Source organism: Podarcis gaigeae (assembly GCF_964106915.1).
Source record: "Podarcis gaigeae genome assembly, chromosome: 15".
Classification (NCBI taxonomy): Eukaryota; Metazoa; Chordata; class Lepidosauria; order Squamata; family Lacertidae; genus Podarcis; species Podarcis gaigeae.
The window spans coordinates 3,632,625-3,654,932 of NC_139692.1; the positions used below are offsets into that span (position 1 = coordinate 3,632,625).

Sequence of the window (22,308 nt, forward strand, 5' to 3'; positions counted from 1 at the left end):
GTCAATGATTAGGAATAATGGTAGTCCAACAATGTTTGGAGAGCTACAAGTCCCCCACTCTTGAGTTGAAGGGTGTTATGTCCTTCACATCTGATTGGGATTATTCCAGGGGAAATGTGTGATGATTTCCTGCCTGCCTATTCTTAATGAGGACACCAGAGGTGTGATTTCCCTTTTCACTATTCTACTCTGCAAAGCTTTTGAGAGGAATCACTTTCAGTGTTATCCCAACACATCCTCTTCACACTCTTTTTGTTTCATTATCTTGGCTCCAACAATTATTTCCCACCAGAAGCAGGCTTAAAGTTGCTCACTGTTGCATGTGGAAGCTCTTCAGGCAATAAATGAGATGCTCAAGCAAAGCTTCTCGCAGCCTTGCTTCCTGAAGATGCTCAGGAGCATACCGGGTGGGGTTGCCATCACTGAAATGGATGGATTTCACCATTCATCATTGGTTTCTTCACCATCAATGCGTTTAGTTTCAAATGTAGCAATCAGACAAGGGCTTACGTGGGAGTAAGCCCTACAAAACATGATGAATCTTACTTCCAATCGTTTATAGAATTGGCTGTAAACTTTTTGCAGTAAATCATGAATGGGAAATATTGAAGACACACAACAAAAATTTGTGTATGCAGCTTTGCTTTAACTTTATTGACTAGCTTGATTTCACAGACTTCATTGTTGTTGTTATTGTTAGTCACCATCCAAGGTTTCCAGAACAACTTTGAAAGTAGCTTTGACATATATATATTTCTCCCCCCCCTTCCCTACTGGCTTCCCTGCTTTTTAAAAATTTGATTTGATTTGAATTTTAATATACGTAGGTATCTACTTGGGTTTGAATCAGTCAAATTGCACGTTGCTCTGGGACTCATTAGAAGACACCATGCTTAGTTTGGTAGCAGCCAGTGGGACACATGGCAAGCGTTAGGGTTCCTTTGCATCAAAAGGGGAGGGGGAAAACAGAGGCATAGAGACAATTAACTTCTTTAAACCTAAGAACAGTAGGGGGATTTAAATACATGACACAGCAATTTTAGCTCAGTCACTTAAACTATCTGGGAAACCTATATCCAAGTCTATATCAATCCTTCTTCTTCTCTTTAGGGGCTTCTTCTTCACCAGCATCCTCTTGTTCATCTTCGCCTTCCTTTTTCTCTCCCTCATCTGCTTCCTCAGCAGCCTCTTCTTCTCCTCCCTCTTCTTCTTCTCCTTCTCCTTCTCCTTCTTCGCCTTCTTCCTCTTCTCCTTCACCCTCTTTAGATTCTTCTTCCGTGGCTCCTGGAAGAAAAGGTACAACAACAACAAAAGAGTGAATGGTTCACTGCAGCATGAAGTAGGCAGAGTTGGCAATGGATGCTGTTCTATAGTCACTTGGAGAAGACCAGGAGTAAGCCCTGCTTGAGAGCATTTCATGGTAATGCATTTCTCAACATGAGAAGGCAAAGGAAGGGGGCAGAAGGCAAGGACAGCAGCTGCTCCCCTCACTTCCTGGGCCTTCCTAACCATGGATAGTATAGTAGATTATGGGTTGCAGCCAATGCTGATTCTGCTCCAGACAGACCCACTAAAGTCCACAGACGCAGAATCACAGAATTATAGAATTGTACAGTTGGAAAGGACCCCAAGGGTCAACTAGTCCAAACTCCTACAATGCAGGAATCTCAGCTAAAGCATCCATGACAGGTGGCCATCCAACCTCTGCTTAAAAACCTCTACGGAAGGAGAGTGCACCAACTTTAGAAGGAGTTCGTTCCACTGTGGAACAGCTCTTACTTTTGGATTAGTACAAAGAGGGTGGGTTTAAATTCCTACAAGGGGAAACTCTATTTTGTCCAGAAGGCGGGTGCATTCAAGACAGTGCTTCTTGAAAATAAGTCAAAGTTTATCAAGAGCTTTTTGGATTAGTCAGACATCCAATGGAAGTGAGGTTCATTAATTTCAGTGCATCCACTCTGAAAAGGACTAGCATTGGATACACCCTACTTATTAATTTGAATGAGAAGGTTCCTTTAAACCAGTTTCTGTGCATGCCGAGGAATGCTATGCACCATGATGGAGAAGAAGGGGGTTCATGCTTTACCTCAAGTAGCAGAACATATTGGGCCAGCCCTGTTTCTGAAGTCTTCAAAATAGATTTTAAAAATTATTTTTCTGATTTTTGCTAATCTTGGATTCTTTGATTCTGCAAATAGTTCTGTTTAAATGGAATAAATAATACACTGGAACCAACAACACTCTGCTCCATAATGGACACCATCTTGTTGCAGTAAATGGAACCAAAACAAATCCAGATAAGAAACTTCAAATGTGCAGACTTCTGAGATTAACTCACCAGTGTTTTTAAAAATAAAATAAATAAATCCTTACATATCATTCTATGTTTTTCATATCAGCAAAAGTGTTGTTGTTGTTTTTATAAAAATCAGAAATCAATACCTACAGGCTAAAGCTCCTCTACTGGCTAGCAAAGCCAATCTTACACCTTAATAACTGTTGATATATACTATTGCTGTCCTGTGTATTTTGGGTCTATGTACCACAATAAAGCTGTGTGTGTGATTTTTATAAAAAGCTGCACCTTAATAATAGGAAATGAATGACATAATTCAGCTATAAGTGTCATAATTTGGGGCTAAAACATCCCTAAATTTAAAAGTTCAGCCATTTCAAAATATGTGAACTCATTAAAATTTCAAATTTTGTTCTTTTTGTTAGGGAAGAGAGAAAACAGCAACTGTACCTTCTTCCTCTCCTTCCCCTTCTCCCTCTCCCTCTCCTTCCCCTTCTTCTTTCTCCTCTTCCTCTCCTTCTGAAGGGGGAGACTCTTTGGCCTCTTCTACTTTGGATGCTTCAATCGTCTCCTCCACTTCAATCTGTTCTTCTTGCACATGGCTGGAGTAATAGGCAGGGAAGGAGCGGGCGGACATCAAGTAGGAACTGCTCTGCAAACCGCTGTAGGCTGACCTTCCAAAGGTGGAGCCGCTCTGCGTATAACCACTGCTAATGCTTCCAACGCTGGTGAAACTAAGCCGGGTCTCTTCACCTTCCAGAAGTTTCCTGGGGGAGGGGGAGGAAGAAGCACATGAGCATCAGGCCATCGGCATAATCGAAACCAAGATGGAAATTTATTAAAGAAGATTGCTATTAGACAATAATATCATGTCAATGGATTTACCATGAGTGAGTAAAATGCATGCATACACACACAGAGACACAAATCAATCATATTTACATGCACAAACCAAAGAAGCAGCCCTGAGGAGAAGGCTTCTGCTCTCAGAAAGAAAGCAGTCTGGGCCCAGGGGCATAGAAGCACCCATTTCAAGCTTGCCACACCCTTCTGACATCACCAAACAGATCCCTGTTCTCTACTTTTTGCCTTCTACTCACCTTCCCTTGTCTTTTTAGTTTGTGACACTGAGGACATGGCTTGATCTTCTATTTGTCTGAAACTATTATTTTAAAAAATACATATAATCTGCTGAGCTTCAGTTTCCAAAATGCACCCTTTGGGTGCCTTCCAACTACTCCCAGAACCTGTCTGAGAGTCAGGAGGCCCCCATCTTCTCCATCTGGTGCCATCTGTTGAGGAGCTATGCATGATCATCACCATCAAAGCTGAGCAGAGTCTTCATCTGCTCAAAGAAACTGCAGATGACGAAGGCTGTATTTGGGGGCAGGATTCATGATTCATGTCAGCTGAGGACTGACACTCAGATGTTCATTTTCACATGGGATCACCCTGACTAGATGGTTGTGATGGTGATGAGGCTGCCTTCAAAGTGCCTTCATGAACTTCATGGCCTTCGTGGTCATACTTTCAATACTTTCATACTTTCAATGGCCATGAAGTCTGGTCATGAAATCTATTTAGAAGCTTTATCAATTTTTAAATCTTCACTGGTCTGTGAAAGACCAATGCAGCTCACAGCTATACTGCTTGCCAAATTCCAACAGAAGTGTTAATTCTAAGTTTTCAGTGAAATCCTATGTTAGAGATCAGTTACAATTATTTATTTTGGAACTAGCTGAAGCAGAAAAACTGAATGAAATATTTAGCTCCTGTTGTCAAACATTGCATGTGTAAAGGCCACCACCAATTTCAGCTGAAAGCACTTAAATAAAAAGGTGAATTAGGACCACAGTCTTCAACACAAAAATAAATTTAAAAATACATTTATTTATTTTTAGAAGGAGGGATAAATAAATCTGTGATTGCTGAACATTTTTCTGAGATTACCTGTATGCTGCTATTTCAATGTCCAGAGCCATTTTCACATTGAGGAGATCCTGATACTCCTTCAGATACCTAGCCATTTCACTCTTTGTAGTTCTCAGTTCATTTTCTAATTTGCTGACTGTATCCTGTTGGGAGCAAGGACAGAGATAAGAGCTTGAACTCATTCATTCTAGTAAAATTCAGAGAAATGCCACCATTGGATGGGTCAGAGGCTACATTCTTTCTTCCTTGACAAAGGAGAGTGTTCCTCACATTCAGTGGTCCAGTCACTTTGTAATGCTTGAAATTTCAAAAGGTATCTGAAACTTCTAACTTTTTTTCATGTAACCTATCACAAGCTTGTTTGCATTTCCACGAATTAAAAAAAAACCAAACAACTTTCAGGAGGGTTTGAAAAATAGGGTTGTATTTCTTCTAAGTCGGTCTATTCTGTGTCCCCTATGTGTAATGCTGAGTACATGCCATATATTTAAAATACACCTCCTGCAAGATTCCTGGGAACTGTAGTTTGCTAAGGATGGTGGGAACTGTAGCTCTGGTAAACAACAGTTCTCGGAATTCGGGGGGGGGGGGGCTACTTTAAGTGCTCTGTGTGTTCACAGCCTAAATCATTTTTTTTTCACTGCTGAATTGGTTGGCATTATCCATGGTTAAGAATGGGGCTAGAAACCTGTTCCACAAATTTTGTTAAATTGACTTAAGATTTAAAGAAAGCGAGTTTATACCCAACTTGTCCTAACAGAACTTGCTTCTACATAATGGGCACAATCCACAGAAGCCCAAGACACACCTATTCCCTTTGCTTTCTTTACTTTACTTGCTGTAGATTGGAGAAAATCTGTTTATAATGCTGGTCTCATTCAAAAACCAACTAAGGCTACAAACGTAGGAGAACGTCCCATTGAATTCACTTTGACTCACTGCTGGTATAGGTAAGTTTGCACTCTTGCAGCCCCTTAAAGACTAAGAAACATTGTCACATCAGGTTTCATGGGCTAGATGAAGTGTTCCCAACCTTTTTGGGTCTGGGGGCACATCTAAGAGGCTCGCAAGATGCCTGTTTCAAAGAAGAAAAATTGGTGGTGCTCAAAACCTCCCCCCTCCCTCAAACCCAAAGAAATCAGAGATAGAAAGAAACAGGCAATGCATCCCAAAACAGGCACACTTTCCCCAAGCAACCAAAACAAAAATCCACTAAAAAAAATAAGCTTAAAACTTCAGAGGGGCCTGGAACCTTGTTGAGTACCAAGGATTATCTGAGATTGATGTGGTGCCCATGGATGCCATGATGGGAACCCGAGGGCTAGGCAGTGCATCTGTTGAAGTGGATTTGAGTCCTCAAAAGCTTGTGCCATAATAAATGTGTTGGTCTTTATATTGTGCAAAAAGACTGGTTTTGTAGCAACAGAGTAATATGGCTATGATTCTGGAACTTGTTTCATCAGATCAACCTCCAGAAACAGTCAATCTTAAATTCAGCTGCTGCTATTTTACTAAATTGTAGGTCAAATTGACAAGAATGTATTCTAGTTGCAGTCCTCAAAGGCTACATTTAGAGGGTTGTTTAATGAATAATGAGCTCCCGGTAGTTCTTTTTTCCTGTGCTTATCATTAATTCTCTCTGTATCTTTTGAATTTTTCAGCATGATCTTGCTAATGAAAGTCATGAAGAATTAACACAGTTTCCTGTTCATTGGATATCAGCTTTTTAGTTCAGTCTTCCAGCATAATAACAAATAGGCATGGCATAAACAAAGAAACATCATTTATTTTAATGTACTCCTTATGAAGAATCACACATACAAGCAAACACCCAGAACTAAAATTATATTCATGCAACTGAATAGTACTTTAACTATGCATTGTTAATAGCATGTATTTTATTTTAGCTGTTGACTATAATGCTAAGTCCAGTGAAACTGGAACATTTGGTTTTATGCTAGTTTTAACTTTGTTGCTTATAATGAGACAAAGGATGCAACGGGACCTACTTCTGAGTAAGTATGCTTAGGATTGTATTGTATGCATAGTTTTGATTCAAAAGCTGAAGCTTACTCAGTTTATAGTTTGTGCTGCCTATTAAATTGTAACAGTTATTTATCTGAATTAACTGGACTATTTCTAATTCTTTGTTTTATAACAGGGAGCATTTTATAACAGATTTTTTTCTCTCTCTATCCCTGCAGATATCATTGAATCATAGATAGAATCATAAAATTGGAAGGTACCTCAATGGTCATCTAGTCCAACCCCCTGCAATGTAGGAATATATTGAACTGGGAATATATTGTGTAGTTGCCAAAGTGAGGAGTTTCATATCAGTTTTTCCATATCATTTCCATATCAGTTTTGAAAGGTGGTTTCCCCCTTCTTTTTCCATTTCGAGAACTTTCCATTTAAAAACAACAACAATGGAACTTACTTATTTAATGTATTCTTAGCACTGTCCATTTATCTTTTTTTTTTTTTTGCAAGGCACCACAAAGTAACAAGAATTAAAACAGAAGAAAATTTAAGTCAGATGCATTACAAGGGTTTAAGTTCATTTGTTCTTGTTCTTACCAAACTTTGTTCAATAAATTATGGGGTGACCCTGAATTTAGGTCTTAGTGTAACAAGAAACTGCATTTTTAAAATCTCTGCCAACTCCAAAACCACCCATACAGCCTAGTTTAAAAATGAATTGAGCTAGATAAATTGGAATCTAGATTTAAGATTTTGATTCTGAATTATGCTATATCACGAGGGACTAGATTAGAATCAAGGGACTAGATTAGACTCAACCTCCAGTCATATCATAGAATCATAGAGTTGGAAGAGACCACAAGGGCCATCGAGTCCAACCCCGATGCTACAAAGATTATTTAGTTCCCTTTAAATATTAAAGACCCCAGGGAATAAGTTGGCTTAAATCTAGATAGGTTTGTGTGGTGATACAGCTGGTGCCTTAGAATTTAAGAATAAAAAAGATAGACAACATTGTTACATGGCTAGGAATCTTGTATTGCAGCAAGCAGGCATTGATTTCAGACCCTGGTGTGCTGGACAGCTCCCAGGTTAAACTGGGTGGGGCAGAAGTGGAGGCGGATGTTGGTGCATCCTCCAGCAGATGTTGGTGCATTGCACCATTACCTACTTGGAGGCTGCTGCCACGTTTTGTTGGGATCAGAAAACCTAGCTCTTTGTCTAGGACAAGAGACAAGAATTACATTCTCCAAATGTATTAAATGGAATGCATGAATTTTAGCCAACTTAAACACTTTAATCATGGCAGTATTGAACTTGTGTGTATCCCAAAATGTCTCAAACATCTAACATGGACTGATTAAGAAGCAAGTTATCAAGGGGTGATGGATACAGGGGACATTGCCATTTGATGGGTGACTTTTACAAACTCAGCAAGATTTGCCTGGTGGTGCATCTATGGGCAAAAGTGACAGATAATACATAATAATGCCTAAAGTGATATGTGGTGGAAAGGATCTGTTTCCTTCTCCTTAGATGTGTCATATGGTAACCTGATAAAGGGCACATATTTGATTCAAAGGGTGTTGTGAAGAGACTGACTGTTATTTGCCGCCATCATTTTCTCAGAACCTCCTAAAGACCCAAACAAGCAGCCTAATTCACAATCTAAGCAGAATTTAAACAGATATATGACATTTGTGTTTACTATGACATAGCCCAACTACCAAGTGAGTGCTTATGGGACTGCACAGATAAATCTCATGGAAATCCATGAGGTTGGCCAATGTTTTCTAAAACCCTTTTCCTGGAAGCATAGTCCATTAAAACCATGTACCCAAGCAAACTTCTTTCCACTTTGCAGTATAATAGGCTAAATCCCAAGCATCTTGAGCTGTGGATTAGGGTGGGGTTCTAGACCACCCTCCTTTGGTTTCAGCAGAATTTACTTAAGATTCACAGTCAAATTACATACTTGCACAGGAGAGAAAAATGGGGGTGCAAAGTAGATAGTTGGCAACCTCATGCCACACATGGAGAGACATCATTTTTTCCTGCCCAATCATACAGTTCAGTCTTAATCTGACTGAATCACATTGATATGAGAGAGGGGGGGAATGCCACAATACAAAATTGCTTGGGAAATAAAAATTGGGGATGGGGAGCAAGGAGAGAAACCATGCTAATACCTATTCATTAGCAAGCACACATGCCACATGGACTGTTATTAAGAAGCACTGGGCTATTTCTATGCATTTTCTAGCTGAACAAGTTCTGGGGTCGACTTCCTTCAAGCTTGTGTCTCAGGGGTCCCAAACACTCTACCTTAAATGAGAAGATGCCACCTGGAAGTAAGCACCATTGATGGCATCGGAAGTGGTTTCCCAGTCAGTGCTTAAGAAGTCTGCCAAGTCAGAGTGGGTCTGCCTTGTGCAGCAGAAATGTCTGCTGCAGACACACCCATTGTGTCCTCTGGCAAACAGAAAATGTCAGGATGAGAGCTACACATCCTCACACCCACCTTGGACCCTATCATTGGATAGCAGCTGCCCAAGCCAAAGTACAAAGGTGTTAAAAGACACACACAACTGTGCTTTTCAAAGTCTGAAAGCAGTGTGTCTATGCTGCAGAAGGGAAAGTTAACCTTTCCCCCCTGTGCTTTTTTCTCTAAGAAAAATCCTGCCACCCATCTTGGGGGTGGGGAGTCATATGCACTTTCATGGCTGCATAAAACATGGAGACACTCTTTCATACAAAGGAAACAGAGCGGGGGGGGGGGGTGCCAGTGGTAGCTTCTCCCCACTCAGTTGCAGAGGAGAGGATACCTCCTCCCATGGGCAGGGTGGGGTGGGTGGCTGCTACCATGAGGCAGTGAGGTAGTTGCCCCAGGCAGCTGATTTTGAGGTGTCATGAAAGGGCAGCAAACTGATAGTTATTAATCATGCACTCCAATGCAGATCTACTCAGTGATTATAGGACTTCAGTTGCACTTCATTTCCTTCTGGGAGAGGGGAGAGAAGGACACCATTTGCTGCAGGGCCTTGGACAGCAAAAAAAAAGTGTCTTGGGTTAGCTCCTCTCATCCATGCTCTCTCCTCCCTTCTGTCTGGTTGCAAATGAAATGCGCTCAACAAAAACTCCACCAGCATCCTAAGATCCAGGGATTGGAAACCTGCGGCCCTCCAGAGGTTGTTGACTTCTCATCAGCCCCAGACAGCGAAGCTGGTGGGCTCTGGAAGAGCACAGGCTCCCCATCCCTGGGTCGGGAGTGCCACCAGGACCTACAAATCCCCAGCACTCAGCCATTAAAGCCCAGTGGGTGACCCGGACCAATCGGCAGCGCTTTGCCTTAAGCCTAAAATGGGGGGGGGGCTTCCTTGGAAGAATGGTGGGGGTGTCAGTGTAATAAAAGGATAAAGACCCACCTGGAGGGAGGCGATGTCGGCGTTCTGCTTTTCCTCCAGCTCCTGCAGCTGCTTCTCGAGGGCTTCGTTCATGCCACGGGTGGCTTCAATCTCCAGCGTCTTGGCCTTGAGGAGGCGCCGGCTCTCGGAGACCTCGTCCTTGGCGGCGCGGACGGCGTCGGTGTTCTTGGCGGCGCTCTCGGTGAGGACGGTGAAGCGGCTGCGGAACCACTCTTCGGCGTTCTGCATGTTGCGGGCCGCCAGCTTCTCGTACTGGGCGCGGATGTCGCGCAGGGCGGAGGAGAGGTCCGGCTTGGCCGAGACGTCCATCTCGACGGAGAGGTGAGCGTACTGGATCTGGGCCTGGAGCTCGGCCAGCTCTTCCTCGTGCACCTTCTTGAGGAAAGCCAGCTCGTCGAGGAGGCTGTCGATGCGCTTCTCCAGCTCGGCGCGGGCCAGCGCCGCCTCGTCCGCGCCTTTGCGCACCTCCAGGAGGCGGGCCTCGGCGTCCTCGCGGCTGAGGATCTCCTCCTCGTAGCGCGCCTGCATGGCCCGCAGGGTCTCCTCCAGGCTCTCGCGCTCGCCCTGCAGCGCCTGCTTCTCGTGGGTGGCCTCCTCGGTGGCCAGACGCAGCTCGCGGATCTCTTGCTCGTAAAGCGCGCGGAACCTCGACGGCTCGGAGTGCTTCTGCCGCAGCACCAGCAGCTCGGCTTCCAGCACCTTGTTCTGCTGCTCCAGTTCGTGGACGCGCTCGATGAAGCAGGCGAAGCGGTCGTTCAGGTCCTGCAGCTGAGCCTTCTCCTGGCTCCGGATGGTCTTCAGGTCGTTGCTGATCGCCGCCACCTGGGTCAGGTCCAGGCTGTCTACCGAGGGCAGCAGGGAGGAGGAGGACGACGTGTAGCTCCGGCGCACCGACACCGACGAGACGGGCGCCGAGAGGCTCGAGTAAGTGGAGCGAGCCACCCCATAGCCGCCGCCGCCGCTGCTGCTCCGAGCGCTGGACAGGTGCACCCGGGAGCTGTCCACGTAGCGCCGCTTGTACGACGGGAAGTAAGTCTCGTAGCCGTAGGTGCTCATGGTGTCGGCTGCCGCTCGGGCGCTGCGAGAAGGGGAGAAAGAGGAAGAGGAGAAGATGCCGCCGTCTAACAGAAGGGGAGAGGCTGCTCTGCGGACTGCTGCTCACGCTCGCTCCTATTTATACCGCCGGGAGGCTCTGACGCAGCTACGACCGCTCGAAGGACTGGGTGCCAAAGGAGCAGAGCAGGCTCTCTGCGCAAAGGGAAGGCGGGCAGGCGGAGCCTTTCCCCGGCCGGCCAGCCAGCCGCCCCTTGCCTTTTCCGGCCTTCCCAGTGCAGGGGGCCCGAGTATTTCCCGTGGAACGACTGGGCCCCTCCCCTCCCCTTTTAGCCACGCCTAGTTCGCAACCCGTCGCGTCTTTTGTCGTGCTCTTTCTTTAAAGATGCAATTTCACTGTTACTATTACCTGCAATGAAGTGTTGCAGTGCAGAGCACGACTGTCGAGGGTTCTAGGCAGCCACGCCCTTTCCCTGGACTTTCCTCCCCCCCCCCCCCCGCGCGCCCCTTATTAGACCCAAACAGTTAGCCTTACGAACCGACTCTTCAGGCTAAGGTTTTTTTGGGGGGGGTGGGGGTGGGAATCGTCTTCCCCGGAATGATGTTCTGCACTTATACAAAATGTAGAGGTTTCCCCTTGTCCGTGAGTGGTGCCATTTTGGACACGTAAGGATTAAAACTCTGGGTTTCTGTTCTCATTATTATATTTTTATGTTGATAGCTTGATGAAAATGGCCAGGTCAATATGCAGCAGTGAAAAAGCTAAATCCCCTGGTAAGAAATGTTAGGAAAGGGACACAGTTGAATGGTCAGTGTGACAAGAGTTGCATTCGTAGGGCGGCTTATTCCTTTCCCAGACATTTCTGTAACTGTTAATTTCCACAATATATCTGAGCTTTCACACAATGCAAAAGCCACTTCCAGAAATATAGTGGAATACAGATAAAGTTTAGTGCTCATTTCCATGTTATGTTCTATATTCTTCTGTATTCTGGAAGTGGCTTTAATTCATATGAAAGCTCAAATATAATGTGGAAATTAACATCAGGAAAATGGAATAAAGTGCTGTGTGAATGCAGCTACTTTATATAAATCTACAGTTGGGCATGTTTCTGATACTGCTACTCCCTGCCTGCCTCCCCACCCCCACTCAGGTGCATTTAACCCTAATTCTCCTTTACAGTGGCAGGTATGGCAGTGAATTAGCTAGACCAGCATTCATTTCCCGTGGTGAGCTGGATTAGAGCCAATAAATTGAAGCTCATTCCAGATAAGACTGAAGGACTGTTAGTGTATGGCTCCTTTGACTGGATAGGTGGAGTTCAGCCTGTGCACAGTTTGGGGGTACTTCTGGGTCTACCGCTGTCACTGGAGGCACAAGAGTCTTCAGTGGCTCAGAGTGCCTTGCACCAGCTTCTGCTAGTAGCAACTTTATCTGGGTAGGGATAGTCTGGCTTCTGCTGCCTAAACTCTGGTAAACTCTACGTTAAATTACTGTAATGCATTATATATGGGGCTGCATTTGAATGTGACTGGAGTGAGGTTTGATCATATAACACCAGTCCTCGCCCTGCTGCATTTTGTGTTCTCATTTTGCATTTTTATCTTGTGAACCACCCTGTGATCTTCAGATGAAGGGTGGTATACACATTTTATTAATTAACAAAACAGCAGCAGCAACAACAACAATGTTCCCCATGCCTTAATCTGAGCTAGAGCTAAGCCCCAGAGTTGGTTCTCTGTGCCACAGCGTGGCAGGATGTCATTTTTAAACATACATGCCTCTAAGGCATTTATTTGCTTCCTTTCTCCCAACTTTCTGCTAAGTATCTCTGCCCCCTCCTCTCTCAACACCCTTTGAGGCAGGTCCAATTAATAGTGGCACCATCTTATGAGTTTCGTGACTGAGTGAGGATTCAAACTTCTCAGTCCCACCGCTGAGCAATGCCAGTCAAGCCTAAAAGACACAACATCATCAGAGATTCAGATCTCTAAAAAACAAAACACAATATAAGAATCTGCCTTATACAAGATCAGACTAGTTCATCATTGTCTCCTCTGATTGGGCAGTGCCTCTCCAAGATCCACAGCAGCCTGGTGTCTTTTCTGTCAGCAGCTACCCCTGGTGGGCTGAACTCTGGCTTGGCCTTCCAGAACTCCCTGTCTGGCCCTCAGGCCTCTTCCAGATCACACCCCCACTCCCTAAGCCACACCCCTCACTAAGCCTCATGGAGTGCTTCTGCCTGGGTGAAATGTGTCCTTGAATTTTGATAACTTGCTTCCCAGAATGGATAGGGTGTGTGTGTGTGTGTGTGTGTGTGTGTGTGTGTGTGTGTGTGTAGAAATGTCTTCCTTTTGTGTGGAATGTTGCCTACTCTACACAGAGGTGTTCCTGGGCACCCTTTTGCCCTTGGCAAAGAGCTGTGTTGGTACCCCCCCCCAATCACTTGCACCTTTGGCAGAGGAGTCTGTGTGCCTTGCCAAGCCACCCGGAGCAGTGGATGAGTGGACTGGGGAGCATGTGGGCAGGTGAGCTTCTAGTCACTCCAAGCCAGAGTGGAGAGGCATGGTTTTTGGTGCATGCACAAATACACACACCCCAGGCCTGTGCCTTTGGCAGGTGCCAACCTGACCAACCCTTAGGTATGCCCCTGACCATACAGGGATACACAAGCTGGATGGTCACCAAGCTGAGCTCAGTGTACTATCTGCAGTGAGCTAGGGTGGCATTATTATTATTATTATTATTATTATTATTATTATTATTATTATTACCCTTCCCATCTGGCTGGGTGGCTTGCAGCACATAAAAAATGGTAAAACATTAAACATTAACAACTTCCCTAAACAGGGCTGCCTTCAGATGTCTTTTAAAAGTAAGATAGTTGCTTATTTCCTTGACATCTGATGGGAGGGTGTTCCACAGGGCGGGCACCACCACCAAGAAGGCCCTCTGCCTGCTTCCTTGTAACCTCGCTTCTCGCAGTGAGGGAACCACCAGAAGGCCTTCTGAGCTGGACCTCAGTGTCTGGGCTGAGTGATGGGAACAGAACAGAATACGTAATACAGACTATACAATAAGCCAATGCAACAGTAGAAACTAAAAATAAAATAAAAATTACAGTTATACTAAAATTAAAATAATCCCCAACCCCAACTAAACATTTATCCCACCCCCAACCCAGCAATACTAATACTACTACTAATAATAATAAATTGCCACAGATTAAAAACTATTTTAAAACATTTAAAATGTAACCTGTATTTTCCCAAGTTTCTAAAGTTTCTTTGAATACTAACTACAAAAATGATATTCCTTCCATTATCTTTGTTGTTGTTGTTGTCTTTCATTTCCATTTTGATGTTCTTTGTGCTGGGTAAAAATCAATCAATCAATCAATCAATCAATCTTTATTACGGTCCAGAGACCCAACAAATCAGTGGACACAGTTTTTCTTTGAGGCAAGGTGGTAAGTGGCTAGCACTTCAAATACTATAAAAATTATAAGCACTATATAACAATAATAAAATAAAGCTATATACTGTAAGAAACCAGCTGGATACCTGTTTTATTTACAACTTTTATTTATTATTTTTAAAGAGTAAAAATTTGTATTCTGAAATAAAGAAACTGTACCAAAATATAGGAACTGCTACAAAGCAAAAAAATTACTAAAGGTAAAACTTGTGAGAGTTTTCTTCTGTGTCACATGTGTTTCTTTGTTTTTGTTTAGCTTTGGCTTGTGCAACCATAGCAAACTAGCTGAAGGATCAAGATTTTTTAGCAATGTCATTCTTGATGGATCAGACAGCAAGTGTTGTGAACCTCTCATCTGCCATGGTAAATACAGGTGTGGTTTGATGAGCTTCCATTTTAAGAAGCTCACCACTAGCAAATACAACTGGAAGCCTCAAGAGAATTTGTAGTGCTACCCAGCTATTTGGTAAGACACCAGTCATTTGGGTGTCATGCACACACTGCAGGGCATCGTGTGGTTAGTCTATTCCAGGTAGTAGAGTGCGACAGAGATGGCCCAGCTCAACACAAAGATCTGCACTCCTCAATGTTGAAGTGGTTTCCATTGGTGGGGCTCTGTGTAGAGCCATACGGTGAGTGGTAAGCATCTGTTCTGGTAGCTTTTCAAGGTGGTACAAGAATCCCCATGTATTCTGTGAGATTCAAGCTGCTCAAATTGCTCTTCAACTGAAACATGAGCAGTGTCAATAAGAGTATAGAAGGACTCCTGTTTAAAGATTTCTTCTGGACACTGGCGGAGGAAGAGGAGTGGGGGGGGGAGTGCGCCACCCCCGGCAGCGCGATCCCGGCAAGGTGCCATTGCCCCCAGGACACATCCCACAACCCTCTGGGCAGCGCGCTCCACCCCAGGAGGCACACGCTAGCCCCACCCCCACCTGCTCTCCGCCACTGCTTCTGGATGACTGCACTCCTTACTGTGAGTCTGATCCTCATAGTCATACTGCCTCCTCTTGCAGTGCTTACAGGGCTCAGCATCAAGGGTTTCTGGGATTTCTGTCACTGCTAAAAACCACCTCTGCATAATCACTTTCCCTGTACAATTTAATGAAAGCCACTCATTTTCTCATGAGGAAGGCAGCAGTTATGATGTCCATTGTGTGGGATACTTATTGCAGTCAAATCAACAATTCATGTTTTCCTAGATAGGCACATAACAGGGGCTGAAGCTCATTGAGTTTCCCTGTAGCATTTAGTAGAGAGATCTGCGAGATCACTTCCCTTTATATGCCCAGGAAAGAAAGAGAAGTAACTTTATATGCTCCTCCCTGCCTGGGCACACACTTGATTTCCCATCATGTCTGCAAAATGAAAGCATCAGCCTGAGCTCCAGCTCAGGCTCCATTTTTAAGCTAGACTTTGGTATCTGTTAGTCACTCAATTAGCAGTTTAAGCTTGCCTACATCATGCTGCTATATCTGCTATTCCTGAAGACATAGACTGAGTGAGTAAATGTTTTTTTCTTCTTCACTTTTTCTCTATATTGTGTGTGTGGTTATTATTTTGAGGGGCAGAAAAGGGGGAAATACCAGGAAAATCCAGTCTCCCTTAAAGCATCCTGGATTATTATTACTAAAGGGTTAAAACTAGCCTATCCAAGCTTCCTTTTGAGCTGCAAAAGCATAGCACTCGACTGAACTCACTAACATGAGGAACAAAGGATAATATCTAATAAATATGTCCTCTCCTAGCATCTAATCAAATCTCAACACATTGTAGAGCATCACAAATCCATACTTGCAATATTCACATACAACAGAATACCGTACAATCTCAAGAACTTGATGTCCATTGGCTGATCTGCTAGGCACTGTGCTGCATGGCAGAGACCTGCATTTGCTTGAGGCATCTCTGCTACTTCCATCAGAACATCATGAACTTCTTTTGTTTGATATCAAATAGGCTCCATGTTTTCTAGCGACTTTCCTGGAAAGTGCTACTCAGAGCTTTATTGTGAGGTTGGGCACATTGTCTTCTAACATCTGCCACCACTGAACAAATAATAGCACCAAGATGCACTGCAGCATGCCAAAAGAATTAATAGAATCCTTTGATGAGGAGGATGCATCTAAAACTCATTACTTCAGTGTACAAAGTCTTGCCTGGACATCTTTTCTTCCACCCTTCATGTTGGCACCATTATCATAAGCTTGGCTGTAGCAGTTCTTACTGTTAATGTTGTTGTTCCTAAGTGTTTTCAGCAAGAGTTCCAGTTGATTCATGAACTGCCCCGAGACCTATGAAGCATTATTTTACACAACTCTTTCCTCCATCTTTGTCAACAAATCTCACTGTGAATGGCATTGTCTTAGAATGACTTTCATCACACATTCAATCCCATATTACAGAGGAATATTTAGCTTTGTCCAACCTGTTTTGTATGTTCTCTTAATACTTCCTTGGCCATAAGGGATATCAATTCATTCTAAATGGTTTTTCCAGTGGTAACCATTACACTCCTTTGAATATACATGTCACAAATGCTCTCCCATTACCTCATCATAGTTGCCAAGCAGCTGTATACACCCCAGAAAATTTTCTCTCTGTGAGCAGCTTGTCCAAACATTCCTAGAATGCCAAGTTGTGTGCCACCATGAATGGCCTAATATTCACTATGGATCTGAGCATGACCCTCCAATGCTGAATTTCTTGGTTTATAACTGACCAATGTTCTGCATCAAAACACTTGCTCTGCCTCAACCTAGATTCTGTTTCTATCTGCTTGCAGTATGCTATGAAATGCTTGGGTGACTTTATGTGCTGTTTTAGAATGACATTCAGGAGTTTCCAGCCATTGGTCTCAATACTCACAAGTGAAGAACTGGCACTGGCCTAAAAAACACACCTAAAAATGTTTTGCAGCAGAAGCAAAAAAGATATGCTGATACTCTTAGAACTGATAAGCCAGTGCCTTTTCAGCATGTCATCTCACCATTGCCTCAAACCCTTTCAGCAAAAGCTTTCAAGAAAAAATGTCTGTTGTCCTCTAGAGAAAAAGCCATATCCTTGATTTCACTCAGTCCATTGGAAAGCACTAAATCTACAAACGTACAATGTGTTACTTTTGGCCAAAATGCTTAATTAGAAGGACCATTGCAAGGTGTAGTAGGTTGGGACTCCTTCAGTTTTACTATTTCAGCAGGGCTCTCATTGGAGACAGAGCTCTCACAGTCTTCTGCATTAATAGAAACTGAATCACCTACACTGTTCTCACTGAGCATTTCCACACTTGCACTATCACTACTTAAAGAACTGACTCCTTCAGGAGGCTGAAGGAACTTTTTTATACTATCTCTTTTTCTACAACTGTTGCTGTGCTTTCTATTCTGACTGCTTTTTAGAAGACATTTTCACAAATACCCCAGTCAAGGCACTGATGTATACACCATACCACACCACCATGTAGATGGTATGGTGGTATCAGCCTCACTTGTGCTACATAGTTAGTTGGCAAACAAGGCAGCTGCTAGGCTTGGGTACATGGTTTACTGCAGCTCTTATGTTTTTAATTTTCAAAGTTAAAAAGAAAAAGCAGCAAGAGGTGAAGACTAAAGAAGAAGCTTCAATATAGGAGACGGTAGTATATGGTGATGGTGTCCCTTTAAGATTGATTACACCACTGCAGCAGAGGGCCTATGTCTTTTAGCTGAGGAGGGCATGTTGGAGCTCAGGCAGGAGCCATTTTGTGTGTATGCTGAAGATAATAAAGAATGAGAGTCATCCTTTGAGAGTTTATATGGGGGAGGGAGGACCAGAATTAAACATAAACCTTTTATAGACATCAAAGACAGAGGTGGTTTCTCTCTGCCAGACAAAGTTAGATTATGAAGCGTCCTGCCTCTGTTGGATACGTGAATGGATGATGTTACAAAATACAGATTTGTTGGCTCTTGAGGGCTTTGACAACAGATTCAGTTGGCCCGCATATTTATGTTATCAAAAAGTCAAAGTGCATAGAGGTTTTTTAATAATAAGTATTTTGTAATAAGTATTTCGTAATAATAATAAGTAATAAGTATGAGATGTGGGATAAATACAAAAATTTGCTGGAGCAAAAAACACCCTCATGGCTATCACCATTAGAGGCAATTTTGTTAAAGAAAAAGAATATGAGGAAAAATTGGGCAACATATAAAGAATTACTTGAGGAGAAGGTCAGTTGAAATTGAAAAAAAAATGAAGAAATAAGAAATGATTTATTTTATTTTATTTTATTTTTTGTAAATGCTTTTTATTAACTTATTATTACAGCACATACACACACAACACTTAGAAAACAAACAACAAAAGAAAACACAAAATAAATGATAAACATATGTCCATAAATCTGCAAGTATCTGCACACATACTATGTTATCCAGTCTTTAGTTCTTATTCTATTCTAATAGACTTCCTCCCTCCTCAATGCGGGTCTGATTTTAAACTTGATAAACTTTCTTTCTCATTTCATCTTTTCTACCCTTCTCCATATGTTGTATTTGTAAATCATATTTTGTTTTGCAAAAATTATTTGAAGCAAGTCCAGATTTTAATCTGAGGGCACTGTTGTTGTTTTTAAATAATCTCTGTACTTTCCCCACTCTTTTTGAAATTTTTGTTTAGACTGTTCCCTAATTGCATCCATCATTTTTGCCAACTCAAGGCAATCAAATAATCTCTCTTGCCTCTCTTTTTTTAGTTAGTACTGTTTCACTTTTCCAGTTTTTTTGCAATTAGTATTCTTGCTGCGGAAATCATTTAACCGACAGGTTACAGTGGCCACCAGTGGTGCATGAATGCCACCTAAGATTTCCTTAAAGAAATTGGAGTTCTTGTTGAAAATACAACATGACTATAAAATAGCGGCCTATCAACTCACACAGTCTTTATTACAACGAGGATACACATCACGGACTCTTGCTGCAGCTCAAGATAGAGCAGAAGTGAAAAACAGGAAAGACCTTCTTGCTATAAAAACCTCGGATAAACCCAGAGAAGATCGTATTTGCACATCACTGCAATTTACACCACATACTTCTAGCATTAAGAAACTCATATATAAACATTGGCATTTGTTATCCAACATCCCAGGATGTCAAAAACCACCTATAATTGGTCTAAAAAAAACAAAATCACTGAGGAATTATTTGGTGAAATCAGACCAACTTACATATCCGGAAGCATCAACTAAAGGCCACTACAAATATGGTAGTTGCAAACCTTAAAGTTTGGGTAAAATTATCTAAAACTAGGGACACAATACTGGAAATTATAATATAAGAATTGAAACAGGGTGATAAATTGCTGGGTTAAGTTTGAAAAACTTAGAACGCAGGAACGAGAGATGTGAGGAAGTCCAAAGAAGTGAAGAAAATATGGTCATTGTAAAGTTTTATTGTTGTTTTTTTTTATTGTATTAAGAAAATCTTTAATAAATATCTTATTAAAAAAAAATACAAATGTGGTAGTTGCAATGTATGCAAATACGCACTACAAGTAAAGGAGTTTGCCAACATACAGACCGGCTTCAAGTTTCAGATTGAACATTTTAGTAACTGTAACACGAAGAATAGCGTGTATGCATAGATGTGCCCATGCCACAAGATATATATAGGCAAAAGCACCAGACCAATTAAACTATGCATAAACGAACATGGGTCACGGATCCGCAACAGAGTGCTAGAAGCCCCAATGGTGGAACATTATATACAGCAAAAACATACGGAGGATGATTTTGTCTTCTTCATTATCTGGAAACCAAAAGTAGATTTATATACCAGGAGAAATATTGATAGACTATTGTTACAACAGGAAGCACGATATATTCATTTGTTTGAAACGATGTCCCCCAAGGGCTTGAATGAACATCAAGACTACAATTCTTTTTTTTAAAAAATCACTACAGATGACCTTGGACTTTAATCCCTTCTCTGTTTACACCTTTAAGAAGGGAGAGCCTGTCCTCCTCCCCCACAGACACACATATAAGACAATGATCTCACTCTCTAATAGAAAACGCACAGAGAAACGCAAGAAAATTTGGATTCAATTATCTAAGGTGAGAAAACACTCATCTGATGTCCGTTTTTCACAAACAATTTGACTGGAAATAATAACTCTTGTAAATTCTCATTTCTAGACGCATGTTGAAAAAGAAACATAAAAGAATTGAATGATATAGACTTCCAACAGATTTATAGTCCTCAAAAAACCGAGGTATGGAACCAAATATCATGATATGTGTTAATACACTTTAGAATGTATATACTTTATTATATTTATGATCTATGGTATTGAAGAACCTTGATCTATTTTGACATATTATTTGATATTACCAGCTGAAGAAGGCGTTTACTCCGAAACAGGGCCCTGTCCTGGTCACCACTACTGAGTCGTACATCTGATTCACACTCCGGATACTTCTTTTTGGCCCTATTTGATTCTTTATTCTTTATTCTGATTTTATATAATACGGACTCTTTTTGACTGCCATTGAGACTTGTATAAAACAATTGTTGTGTACTGGTATTTTATGTACCTTTATACTATATCACTGCATATTTGAAACTACATTATTTCTGCACTTAAACGTTGTATTTAAATTTACTATTATCTTTAAACTGCCGCACTTACACGTTGTGTTTAAATTTACTATTAGTTTAAAACTGTTATTCTTAGCAGAATATACACGTTTTTCTTTCCAACTCTCGAGTAGGAATTATTCCTTATATTGAAACCTAAGATTTCCTGGCAAGAGGCCGCCACTACCGGAGAGTAACTTTCGAGGCATTTGCCACAGGTGAAAGCACTGAAGCGGTGTGAGGCCAGGCCTTAAGGGAGATCCTCTTCCTGAGTTGAGTATTGGAGAAAGGCCAGCAGCAGCAGCAGCAGCAGCAGAAGAAGAAGAAGAAGGAAGCTCCACCAGAAGAGAGTTGAATCTGAAGAAGTGCAACCAGATACCATATTCCCTTAGGGTTGCCATGCGTCCGGGAATTCCTGGACATGTCCTCTTTTGGGGGTCATACATACCCATCGGGGGGGGGGGGATTTTACATTTTAAAGCAAATGTCCTGGATTTTGAGTTTTTTAAAGAAAGATTGGGGGGGACGCTCTGGTTTCAGGCTCTTACTCTGGCTCCAGCTCTGGTGTGGGCGACCTGGGCTCAGAAGCAGTGGAGGGGTTATCGGGCAATTGCCCTATAAAAGCTCAACAGTTTTTTGTGTCCAGATTTTTACCACTTGAAATATGACAACCCTACTCCTACATGAGAAAAAATGAAGCACATCTTTCCAAAGTTATGGTTTTCTCAAGAAAATATAGGCCCCACAGTTGGCGTATGGACAATCAGCCAATCGAACAGGTCAAAGCTTTCATATATTCGGGCCTTATCTTCCAGTCCACAGGGTCATGGGGAGCACACCAAAAATGTGCAAAAGAAAAAGCATCCCAAAGTGCCAAGACTTTGACTCATTTTTTTCCATACAAAGGGTGGCAAACATATACCATCAGCCCTAGAAGTCTTCCAAGCTAAACCCCTAGCACAGCTACTATACGGGGGCTCAGATTTGGACTGGTAACCACCTTAGCACTTTGGAAGCTGTTCAATCAAAGTTTCTAAGGCAGATTTTTCCTGTACCGCCATGTGTCCCAAACGCATCATTGAGACTGGAGGCATGTCTCCCTTTAGTAGAGGTATGGACTTGGCAAAGAACTCTTAACTTCTGGCTCCGCCTAAACTCAAATCCCCCCAGTTTACGATCCCTAGTACTTCAAGACTCCCATAAAAGTGCCTGGTTTAAAACCATCTATCAAAAACTTCACTCTTGTGGCCTATCCCCATAACACTTACTCACTATGGGCCCCACTAAAGCAAACAGTCTAATTGGTCAACGTCTAAAAGATATTGAGCATCAGAACAACCTGGCCGCTATAAGGAAATTCTGCCCTTGGTATGTTCATTTTTTATTCTCTGGCCCCGTATCTGCACAAACTTCTTATCCCAAAATACAGATGTGCTTTTACACTTGCAAGACTGGATGTTTTGCCATCTGCGGTACTTGAGGGTCGATTCCAAAAGATCCCACCTGAGAAACGTCTTTGCCCCT

At 42.4% G+C, this 22,308-nt stretch overlaps 1 protein-coding gene and 1 long non-coding RNA gene across 2 annotated transcripts in view; one reads left to right on the forward strand and one right to left on the reverse strand.

The window, feature by feature from the left end:
* The window catches only part of LOC310832212, a 288,863-nt gene that overhangs the window by 40,521 nt on the left and 226,034 nt on the right, over window positions 1-22,308 (forward strand). The gene's annotated exons all lie outside the window — the stretch shown is intronic.
* Window positions 626-11,016, reverse strand: NEFL (neurofilament light chain). Its single transcript, XM_083715350.1, has 4 exons — window positions 9,637-11,016; window positions 4,247-4,371; window positions 2,747-3,063; window positions 626-1,284 (listed from the first exon to the last, which is right to left on the reverse strand). Exons 1-4 carry the CDS (start codon window positions 10,690-10,692, stop codon window positions 1,088-1,090), a joined length of 1,695 nt encoding a protein of 564 aa, XP_083571476.1. The 5' UTR covers window positions 10,693-11,016; the 3' UTR covers window positions 626-1,087.

What these genes read in the sequence shown, in the direction of transcription:
- NEFL (XM_083715350.1), bottom strand. Translation starts at nt 10,692, where the DNA reads ATGAGCACCTACGGCTACGAGACTTACTTCCCGTCGTACAAGCGGCGC. An exon ending in CCGACATCGCCTCCCTCCAG is followed by an intron (nt 4,372 to 9,636) that starts GTGGGTCTTTAT and finishes TGCTCCCAACAG; the next exon opens with GATACAGTCAGCAAATTAGA. An exon ending in ATTGAAATAGCAGCATACAG is followed by an intron (nt 3,064 to 4,246) that starts GTAATCTCAGAA and finishes CCCCTCCCCCAG; the next exon opens with GAAACTTCTGGAAGGTGAAG.